Raw genomic sequence first — 12,142 nt, 5'->3', positions numbered from 1 at the left:
ACAATTGATAGTTCTTAGGTCCACCCATCCTATAAGAACAATCAATTGTTCAAAACAAAACAGGTGCATTTAAACAGTAAAGGCGGGAATAAGCCATCCTATAAGTTCTTCTAATTAACCTTTTAGATTTCTTGGTTTGAATAGTAAACAAAGTCATCCTAGATTTATGTAAATTCCCATTCTAGATTTTTTCTAGATTCCTTCTCTTGAGGTGCACTTATGTGGTAACAAGTGGACAGACGTCACAAATAATGGGCTAATTCATCTTGCTAAAGAAACCTCATGAGGTGATGAAAAACGTCCAGCTCTGAAGAAAGACTGAATTGACATGAACAGACACTGCATTTACATACCGAAATAATTGCGACTACGACTGTAATCAACGATCCCCATGCACGAAAGGTTTTCTGATTCGTTATTGGGAGCGTTAATCACCGTCCTAATCTGTTGATCTGTACGTAGTACCATGCACTAACCTGGATCCTTGTTGGCAATGATGGGATAGCCGTGTTATCCTATGCGTAGGCAACTGCAATGATGGATGTGGGCTGATGCCTTGTCATTTGTTGGACAGGCATACTGGGGGATACCTACCTACCAAGCCTTCCCTGCCGTTGGGGCAGCATGTCAACTTGTTATATCATGGTACGTATTATTTGCCATAAGTCTTAACAGCTTTTATACAGAAAAAGAAAACTGAATGAGAACTAGAACCTTGTGTTTCCAGCAGTGAAATGAAATGCTAACAGAAATTAAGGACTTATATAGTAAGTAGAGGGAGGACTTCACTTTCAAATAAGAAAATCAGTAGAGGTAGGACTTCAATTTCAGATCAGAATAGCGGGTTTGACAGCAAAACCAACTAGTAGAACAACTTTATAGGTGGGATGTTGTATCTGCTACTGCTAGTTGAGAGAAGGGAAAAACGAATATGGGGTTCCCTAGAGTGGTTACCAGAGAAAATCCTGGCCATATATTCTCATTCACCTGCAGTTTACTGAAGACGTGTAGTGATACCCTGGCCATATTCTCTGAATTTTTCAAACCACATTTCTGTCGATGTTCGTGTCAACCCTGATTGCTTAGGGTCTATTTGAAAAGCAGGAATTTCAGAAGAATCATACATAACTTTTGCATGATTTCAGAAAAAAAAAAACACAGAAGTTTTTAAACATTTCCTGCATTAGAAACAGAGCATATATAAATATAATAAAAGCCATGGCAATAAACCAGCCAGTACATAGTTCAGTGACCAGAAAGGACTAGATCATACGGCAGGGCAAAAAACAAACAAAGGGATATTTATATTCAGGTTTCATCAAGGTGATGCATGTAGAAGCACATGAACGGGACAAGCGCATGCAAATCTACCTCAACCAACGCCGATCTTTCCTGACCCATCATATGTGAGGGGAATCATGGACTTAGCAGTGAGAGAAGAAGGCGAACAAAACAAGGACAGGGCACCGCATTTAGCAGCTCGAAACCTTCAAGAGAGGGGAAAACCGACAGCGATCGGGGTTAGCTGAGTGGCTCTAATCCCAGCTTTTGGCTCGATAACTGGGCTGGCCGCTAGCACGGGGACAAGGAGAGTTCACCTAATTGCTACTACGTCTAGATGACATTCCCGTGTGTGTTCATGAATGCTTTTTTTTTCTGGGTTAGCTAAAAGAGCGCCATCTTTCAGTGCTTCCCATCTGTACCACCTAATTTCTTTGACAACGCACAGTCTCGTCAGATTAACTACCCCCGGTGGCCGGCCGGCCCAGACAGACAGAAGAAGCTGCTCGTACAGGTTAGAAATTAACGTCGTACCTGGTACGTACAAAAATGCACTGTATATTTTTGTCCTTGGTATGCATGGTATTATCCATGATCAGTAGCGCTGTCTTGGCTACTACCAGAGGCCAAATAAGGGTTCGTGCGTGCGTGCGATCAAGATGAACGAACAGAGATACTAGGTGACAACTCTCTTGTGCGATGCGCCACGACAGAGAAAAAGGACATCTTCTGAAGTGCGAAAAATCTTTTTCTGTGCTCGATTCACCACAAGCAGTAGGTGCCGGCCTGCGTTCACTGTTCAGTCTCATCAGAATTCAGAGCAAACCAACCGGGTCTCCCGATATACGCGCCCACACGGGACAGAACATCGCCCGCGACATCGGCGGAGGACGAAGCTACACATCTACATGCGTCATGGAATGAGATGGATGGAATCCGGAGGAAGCAACGGCACCGCACATGCGGCGTCGCTAGCTGAGATGTCCCTCGTCCATGCCGTCGGGTCGCCGTCCTCACATGTCATATTTTTGGAGTAGGAGTAGAATATCGTCGTCTCGTCCATGTGAGCGTGGCCCGTATGGCACGGCAGCAATCATACGAGCGGTTGGGCTGGGTTGACTACAGGAACAGCCCGTGAACCGTGAACGGCGGGCGGTCGATCCGCAGGAAGAAGAGAAGCCCACGAGTAAGCGTGCCGAGGCCACAATACTACTGATTCGCCGATAGCTGAATTCTCTCGATCTTCTCCACGGAGGAGATTGGCTCATCAAGACATGGCTGAAGGTAAGCATAGCTCGGCGTCGGCGGGTAAAACACCGTGTGTTTCAGTATTTGTCTTTGTTGTGGACAAATTTAGACGCTGCGGGCATGCGTAGTAGATTCTGATCCTAAAACGCTTCCAGACCTCCGTAGTACACTACTACTGATTAATTCCAACTTCCAAGACTAGTGTAACGGACATTTATTTGAATAGTGCCATTCGTCCCAGCACCAGATCGCCCAGCAGCGAAATGAATAGAGGAAATAAACAACGGCACGGCAGAGTACGCTATAGTATACATACACAGGCGAACCGAATTTTAGGGGACCTTGACCTCGCTGGTCATGCAGTAGAGGATGATGATCTGGTCTTGAGCGAATAAAGTAGGTGCAGGACCACCCATCGTGTCAAATAGGCCCATTTAGGGCTACCACAAAAGCTCGGACCAATAAAGCAGAATGTAAAACCTAGCTTGTCATATATTCCCTCTGTATTGAATAAATAGATTTCTTAAGTCAAAATTTTTAGACATTGATTGAATTTTTAAAAAATATATTAAGATTTGTAATATCAAATTAGTACCATTAGATTTATCATAAAATGTGTACGGAGCCGGAACTAGAGGGAGAGTTTTAGTACCCTTTAGTCCCGGAAGCGTAGTCCTGGTTCGGAGTCCGAGGCTAAAGCCTCTTGCCGGCCAGGACTAAAACCCGATCGTATAGCAGTGTAATAAATAACCGGTGCACAATATACTTCAACTTGCATCAGAAGGTGGCAACACTCTCTGGCCCAAATTCTATACAAGGCGCGGCAAAGCCACCCTGTTACTGTAGTAATTAGCAGCTCGAAAACCGACAACGATTGTACAGGTTAAATATCCCCAGTCGCCGGCACAGAAACTGCCCGTACAGGTTAGCTCCTGACGTTATAAAGGAACATACAAAAGCGCACCATATATTTTGTCCTCGGTTAAGGCTCTATTTAGTTCACCCAAAAATCAAAAACCAAAAATTTTTCAAGATTCCAACACATACATAAAACAGTAAATATAAATAAAACAAAAACTAATTATACAGTTTATTTGTAAATCATAAGATGAATCTTTTAAGTTTAGTTAGTCGAATAATATTTGCTAAATAAAAACGAAAATGCTACGGTGCAATAAGGATGCGTGCGAGACAGGTGAGAACTTTTCTTGTGCGATGCGCCGCCGCGACGACGACATCTAAATACAAAAATTCTACCGCTACTATACTAGTTCTAGTACCTAAGGCCTTGTTTAGTTCACTCCAAAAACTAAAAAATTTTCAAGATTCCCTGTCACATCGAATGTTTTAGCACATGCATGAAGCATTAAATATAGATAAAAATAAAAACTAATTACACAGTTTATCTGTAAATCGTGAGACGAATCTTTTGATCCTAGTTAGTCCATAATTGGACAATATTTACCACAAACAAACGAAAATGCTACAGTAGCGAAATCCAAAATATTTTCGCATCTAAACAAGGCCTAACTACCAGTAACCAGCACTATATTTCTGTGCGCCAGCCTAAGCTTCCAGCTTGCCCAGGACTCACTTTTTATCAATTCTTACGCAGGTGGCATCGGTACATTAGTAGTTTTCTTGCGCTTAATGCCTGGTGATGTCTTCTCAGTTACTTGCACCTTCACCCTCTCCTTAACTGCAGTGGTGAAATCAATACCATCCATAAGAAATGGAAACAACAAAAGTGTAGTCAATTAGCTAGAGCTGTGAACCAAGTTTAAATTGCAACCAATGTATTGCTGTTATTGCATAATTCATTCTTATAGAAACATAGAATTACTGGTACTATATTCATTCTGAACTTGAATCAAATATACAAGAAATCCAGAAACAACATTAGCTCTTTGAAAAGGCACATGCACATCATGGATCCCTTTTTTAAAAAAAGATGCGCATTGAAAAGGCACATTAGCTCTTTGAAAAGATGCGCTTCGTCAAATCTCTATAGCTACTTGCCTTAAAAATACTCTTCTTACTAGCCTCAAAGAGCACATACTTCTAACAATCATGTGAATCAAAGTACATTCTAACAAATATGGAACCACCATTAAGCATAGGTTACTATCATGTTAAGCGTAATCAAACAAAATAAGAAATACATATTAGCTTTCACCTCAACTTTTTTACCTGCTGTAAGGCAAGAAAATCCCAGAGGCAGGCTGAGAGTGTGCTCCAGGCACTTGATGGGGTCATAAACCTTTAACTGAAATATCATATTGCAATTGTTAATCTTTCTTAAGTTTACATTTTGATATTGCACATAACTTCAAATATACCTTCAGAACAATCTTGGATGATTTATTTTTCCTCTCCAGAAACTTCCAGCCAAGAGAAAGCAAATACTCCTCCAACTGGGAACAAATTTTGAACACAATAAGAACAGATATATTTTCAAGTATATATAATAAAACTAGATATATATTCAGTGTTTCACCTCTAGCATATTCTGAAAGCACACCCCGTTAACTGAAACAATCACATCCCCACGCCTAATCCCAATGATTTCTGCAGTGGAGTTCATTTTTACCTAAAAGAGTTAAACAAGTTACAATACCAAAAAGAACATATACACTAAAAATTAGATACAAATAATGTCAACCTGAATAGTCTAAAAGGAGTTGCATTCAGTTGAAGAGATTCATTACCTTATCGACAAGGTAACCACTATCAATGTTGTGTTTATATAAGATTTCTTCCCTCCTTGACATATCCAAAAACTGCACTGCTCTTAAAGACAAACCATGTACAGGACGAGCTATACACCTAAAACAATTCACATTTAACTAGTCAAATATAGAATTAAACTAGCCTACAACACCTTTGGCTGGAGGTAGAGTGAGCACGGAGCACATACACAGCACACACAAGTCTGCTGGAAGTGCAGCAACTAAACTGCTTTTCATCATTTAAACAAGCTGATAGTTCCATTTACTAAATATTAGCTAGCTAAAATTATTTTAGCTACTCTTGAGTTGCTAAATTTTAGCTAGCTAAAATTATTTTAGCTACTTTTGGATGACCAGTGGAAGTAAACTACAACTCTCGTCTACTATTACTACTGCTAGTGGCTACGGCTGGCCACTATTGGGATGAGATCAGTCACCACTTATTGTCATGCTGTTACATACGATAGAGAAGATAGGACACTGTAGCACTTTCATTTGTATTTGACAAATATTATGTAATCATGGACTAACTAGGCTCAGAAAATTCGTCTCACAAATTACAGGTAAACTGTATAATTAATTATTATTTTTATTTATATTTAATGCTCTATACATACCCCACAATATTTGATCTGATGAGGAATCTGAAATTTTTTGCAATTTTTTTTGAACGAAACAAGGCCCTATTGCAACTAGGCCTGCAGGCTAGTGGGACAGCAGGTTGACTTGTTTGCCAACTCCCTGCTTTCGGAAAAAATTTTGGATTTCGGCACTGTAGCATTTTCGTTTTTATTTGACAAATATTGTCCAATTATAGACTAATTAGGCTCAAAAGATTCATCTCGTAATTTACAGACAAACTGTGCAATTAGTTTTTATTTTCGTCTATATCTAATACTTCATGCATGTGCCAAAAGATTCGATGTGACGGAAAATCTTGAAAACTTTTTCGTTTTTGGGGTGAACTAACAAGGCAGTAGAGTGTGCTGTAAAAGGTGGAGTGTGCAGCTGCAATAAAAAGTGGAGTGTGTAGCAGATTATTTCACAATTGGAATGAAAACAAAATTAGTTCATTTACTTAATACAATTGTATTTTATATTTACCAAATAAATTGCACAAGAAATCATCTAATTCTACTGAATCTAAAATTGCACATGCTTTTCAATCAAAGTAATAAAAGAGTCAAGTTTCTTGTTGTTTTATACCTGAAGTTGCTTTCCATTTCAATCCATTTCTTGATAATGAAGCTAGGAAGCACGGCAGTTTTTGGGCAGCCACAATTGAAAGTCATTGCAACAATATCTCCATCTCGATCCATTACCAATCCACCTGAGATACGCTGCATCAAATATGTACGAATGATTTAACAGGGCAATCAAGTAAAGATGCAACATTTGAACACAAGTAATTTGATTAATACCGCGGGAAGGTCACAGCTAAGATACAAAAAATGGTTGCGTCCGAAATACGGTTCATTGTGCCATAGGATCTTCCCTGTTGTAGTCATCAATGAAGAATCATGCTTTCTTGTCAATACAAAGACCTCATCTCCGTAATCTGATCTTGACACGAAAGAACGGCACTGGATTGGCATATCAACTGAAATCTCCATGATAGCAAAGCCATAATAGTCATCAAAGAACAAAAGCTCTCCATTCTTAATGACCTTATTTGGTAAATGAACAAGTAGCTGAAAAAATAAGTTACATTAGATAGACAAATTGTGTCAATAGATTGAGATTAAAGTAATAAAAGAGTCAAGTTGAGTCAAGTTTGTCCTTAATAGTCTTAATAGTCTTAACTGAGTCAAGTTTGGCCTTAATAGTCTTAACTACGGAGGGAGAAATCATCGAAATATCCTCATCCCCTGAAAGGGAACCCGAAAACAGGACGAGAGTGGATAGGGTGACTAAGGAGGTAGTAAAAATTAGCTGAGAACTGTCAAGCTACCCCCACAGGTTCGTAAGGCTGTTAGCGCACCCAATCCTGACAAGACCAGGAAAGCACCAGCTATATCAAAGCCCAATGCCAAGCAAAGCCCTAGACGGAAAGTGAAGAAATTGGTATCGAAATAATAATAAAGAGTTTAGTATGTTTTTTTAACATAAATCATGATGTCAACTGTCACCTCATAAAATTTGAAACTAAAACTCAACTAATACATGGATGGAAGAACAAAAAGAAAATCTTGTTAAGGGGTAAAATGGACCAACTGAAATAGTTAGAGGTAGAGTAAATCAAAACAAATGTTGTAGGGGGTTAACTATGTGTAGGCCAAGGTCAGAGGGAGTAATTTGAACTTTTTTCCTAAAAAGAAATGCATCTAGATAAAAAGAGATCCAAGTGCAAGAGAGAAGAGACAACTATGGCCAAAGTGACGTCCTAATGTTGAACTGTGCCACAGGAAGTGCCTTGATGGCTGGTAAAACAGATTGACAGTGCAAAAAAATGTTGTAGAAGGTTACCAACTTAGTATCATGTGCAAATTATATATAAGGCTCAAAACTGTATGCAAGAGTGATTACATGATTGATATTATTTTCTGAAACCATGATTTGCACCCATTTTCAAAAATCCTTTCAAACATTTACTAAAGTGGATGAAAAGAATAACTGCAGTAAACAGCAAGAAACCTATCCATGAGTTATATTCCATAGACTAATCTTGGTAGTTGCCCTTTGAGAGCATGGGCACATCATTATATATTTCTGAAGTCTAAATTGATGCTCTCTTTGCAAAGTTTTACCGAGTGAATGTAGCAATCTTCTAATTATTCAGCTGTCCAGTAGAGCACAGGACGGTGGGGTTAACATCAATGCTAGCAAGGCATAGTTTGCTGGCCGATATTGTACAGCAGAGAGCTAATTCCGCTGCTGTAAAGAAGAAAGCTATTTTGATTTGAGGGTCACAAGTGGGTCCATCTCTTGGCTACCAGCAGGTCTAGCTGACTAGCATGTTTGCAGACCTAATAACAGCAAAGAAGTAGATTAACTAAAAGTCATCAGCAAGTTTTTTTGTGCACCTTGCGATCGAGATCGAGTTTTCCTTCATAATCAGAGACAGCTTCAGAACTGGTCAGTATCCAAGCACGCTCATCCGACTCAGAAGGACCAATGATGATTCCATTAAAATTCCATTTTGGCAACTCATCTGGATACAGAAGCAAGGATGTCAAGATTCACTGAGGAAATGATTCGGATAATTTAACTGGAAGGTCAGGGCAATTTTACCATTCTCAGTGAAGCAAATGTTGACAATCGAACTTGCTAACCCAACAATCACCTGCCTGTGTCTTGATGATGATGAGTAGAAGTAGTCACTAGTAGAACCAGAGGTGTCAAAGTCGTTCTTTGTCTTGCGCAGGAGAGGAGGATGGCTTAGAGGATCTAAACAAAGAGCAACGAAAATACAAGAGTTAGCAGAAAGAAATTCCTCCATTGAACATGTATGGATGAAGAAGTTAGCAGAAAGAAATTTCTTCAGCGAAGATGTAAGAATGAAAAAAAAAACAACCATTGGCAGTCAGCTTGTACACCCTATCGCAAGCCTTGATCCACTCTGAGATCTCTTTCCCGCTTCCATTCTCGGGGAATTTGGGGCATCTACGAGGGAGAGGACGGGTGCTCGCGATGAAGGGGAGGGCATCATCTGATGAGATGATCCACTCCTCGTCCTCCGCCTGTTCTGCGTTGCTTGCGCTCATCGGCTCGGCAGTCACGGGCTGGGTCTCCACTACTCTCCCGCCCGCCTCCCAGAACCATGTTGCCTTGCCCCCCTTCGTCGTCTCTACCGCCATAGCCGAAGAGGGCTCCTCGCCAGGGGCTTGTCTCCTTCTCATCGTGCTCATCGTCGTCTCCGCCACAGCGCGCCGGCGATTTAGGGTTTGGAAATTGGATAACGAAGTTTGATCGAGGGCGCCGTATATCTCACGGCAGAATTTTTCAAAAAAAATATATATCACGGCAGAACCCCCACATTCTGTGGGGCGAGGAGTACATGTTGTATTCGGCCTAAATCCCAAGTCCGTCATTAGGTCGAATTTGGCCTGGCCTGTCTCTTGAGGCGAAGGGTGTTTGGTTGCCTGAGCATGCCTGCTGGGCCAGGGCCAACAGCCCAACAGGCTCAAGACATCGCCTCAAGAGGCAGGACACGGTCGACGGCTTGACGCTGTGTTGGACAGCTTTCAGTCCTCCGATCGCGCGTCTAGTGTGTGCCGTGGCGATCCTGCGCTTCGGCGTGTACGACGCGTCCGACTTCGGTCTTCGGGTTCAGCAGGCCGGCCAGCCTCGTGCGTGGAGATGGTGCCCATGATCCAAGATGGGCAGATGTCGCTCCGCGACGGGGCAGCGGGCGGCGGCAAGCGTAGAGTCTGTACTGCGTCGCTCAGTCGCTCTTGTGGACAGATTGAAATTTTCAAAGAACTCAACGATGTCCTTAGTCTAGCAACATAGTCCCTTTCTGTCCCTTCTACACAAATACGTCTGAGAGAAAAAAAAAGGTAATTCTCACTCTTAAGTATTGTCCCAAGCAAAATGCAAGAGTAGCTTATGAGTTATGAACAGGTTATGGGATCCTCATATATGCGGTAGCTATATGGATGTATTCCTCTCCCTCCCAGGCCCGGCCCTGTCAATTTAGAGGCCCCGAGCGACGCTAGAAAAATGGGCCCTTTAACACAATTCTAATAATATTATAATATATGTTCCCAATAAGTATCAAATGAGCAATATATTTCACCTTAAATTTTCTTTCTAACATTTACTGATGCGAAGTCATTGATGATAGCACCAATATCAATTTCATTTAATAATTTCTTCTCATCTCAATGTATAAAGTTCTCAAACCATTTAATCTTTATTCGGATATTAAATAATGAGTTCACAATAAATTTAGAAGTAATTAATAAGCAATGTACAAAAACTATGTCATACTGTACTAGATTCAATTCAACACTATACAGATTCCTAAATCCCTGTATTATAAAGAAAAGCATTGGGGGCAAAAACAAAGTAAATCTTGATTAAACATATATGCTTGGCACACATCAAATCGTCAGTCAAAGGGAGCAATTGAGTACCTCTGTGCGAGCAACTAGGAGCAATTGGACGGAGAGTGGGTGGCTAGCTGGGCGCCACCGGCCGCCGGCCGGCCGCGCGCTGGTTTGCTGCCACACGATGACACGACATAGAGGCTAAGGGGTGCATGAACGATCGATCGACGATGGCGCGAGCACGATGTGCAGGATCTGGCTCGCACCTCGCAGGTCATAGCGTGGATGAAACACCGGCCGCGCGGTGGAATGCTAAACACGATGCGCTAGGACACGGAACTATCATGTACTCAATCCATCCTCGTTTGACTTTTTTAATGTCAAGTTTGACCACTCGTCTTATTTAAAGTTTTGTACAAAATATCACTTGTTTTTGTTGTGTATTGGTTTATTAATAAAAGTTCTTCAAGGATGACTTAAAATTTGACTATATTTGCACAAATTTTTTGAATAAGACGAGTGGTCAAACTTGAGGTAAAAAAAGTCAAACGACTTACAATTTGGAATGGATGGAGTACATGTCAATCCGTTTCCTGGCCTCATGTGCTCCTGGCTTTACTATGAGCTTCTATACCTATAGCTTAGAAATACAGGGTTGGGCCCCTTGACGTCGAGGGCCTGTGCCTGCGCACAGCTCGAACCCCCCCCAAGGCCAGGCCTGCTCCCTCCGTCTAAAAAATGTATTGTCCCAAGCAAAATGTTATATGGCTAGTTCTTAGATAAAATCCTGGATCTGCCGAGCTGCGGAGCACAAGCTGTCGATACACTCCATCCAAGCGTGGCTGATCGATTCCATTTACCACAACATCCTCCCACAAACACAAGATTTATGTTGATGTGCATAGGACCCGTGCATACACGTAAACGAGCATCAGTTTATTCATACATCATAGACCAACAAGAGCTAGCCATGCATGAATCCACACGTGGATCCGTATAAGCTAGGCTAGCTTGCTGAGAATCACATACATATACATATATACGTACACATGTGAGTACATAGGTAAGTAGTACTGCTAATTTATTCTGTATATATATGTATATACCTTATTACGTACTACGCTTAGTGCTGCTTCATCAGCTAACCGTGGCGTTGGCGTACTTTAACAGAGTGTTGTTCACTTCGTTGATGAGCATTGTAACATCGTCTGAGGTGAGGTTAGCAACAGAGTCTTCCAACTCCTGCAGAGTGCGGACGAGGCCGCTGTACTCTGAAGCATGGTGATGGTCACCACTCCCCCATTGGAGTTGGAGCCGGCAGCTGCAGGGGTTGCGCCGTGGCATGGTGCTACGCCCGTAGTACAGGTTATTAGATCCTAACGTGGTACATGACACGTTCAAAAGCGCATTGTATATTTTGTCCTTGGTACGGGTATATATATCCATGGTGGTTATTAGATCCTAACGTGGTTCATGACACGTTCAAAAGCGCATTGTATATTTTGACCTTGGTACGGGTATATATATCCATGGTCGGTGTGGAATAGATCAAATTTTCTCAATTTAGACTAAGTTTGTAGAAATATGTGTAATGTTTATATCTTTAAATAAGTTTACTAGTGATATTGCTAATTATGTATTATAAATAATAATATTCTTTTATATATATTTGGTTAAAATTAAAAGTATTTGTCTTCTCGAGAAGTGAGAGTGATATTTATTTTAGGATAGAAGGAGCAGTAACCAGGGGCGTCTTAGAGTTCGTCTGTAATATATCTATATGTAATATGTAAACAAGTATATCTATATGTGACAATCATATTGTAATATTTTATACTCCCTCTTTTCTCAAATATAGTATATTGTGACTTCTAAAATTTGTGTTGAGCAAAT

At 41.0% G+C, this 12,142-nt stretch overlaps 1 protein-coding gene across 1 annotated transcript; it reads right to left on the bottom strand.

Annotated features, from left to right (window-relative positions):
- Positions 3,888–9,169, bottom strand: LOC8070279. Its single transcript, XM_002447232.2, has 10 exons — positions 8,773–9,169; positions 8,490–8,645; positions 8,282–8,409; positions 6,680–6,949; positions 6,465–6,598; positions 5,238–5,355; positions 5,027–5,119; positions 4,869–4,943; positions 4,720–4,795; positions 3,888–4,228 (listed from the first exon to the last, which is right to left on the bottom strand). The coding sequence occupies exons 1-10, from the start codon at positions 9,104–9,106 to the stop codon at positions 4,137–4,139; spliced, it is 1,476 nt and encodes a 491-aa protein (XP_002447277.1). The 5' UTR covers positions 9,107–9,169; the 3' UTR covers positions 3,888–4,136.

This window comes from Sorghum bicolor, chromosome 6 (genome assembly GCF_000003195.3).
Source record: "Sorghum bicolor cultivar BTx623 chromosome 6, Sorghum_bicolor_NCBIv3, whole genome shotgun sequence".
In the NCBI taxonomy this organism is placed as follows: Eukaryota; Viridiplantae; Streptophyta; class Magnoliopsida; order Poales; family Poaceae; genus Sorghum; species Sorghum bicolor.
This window is presented reverse-complemented; position numbering and strand designations above follow the sequence as displayed.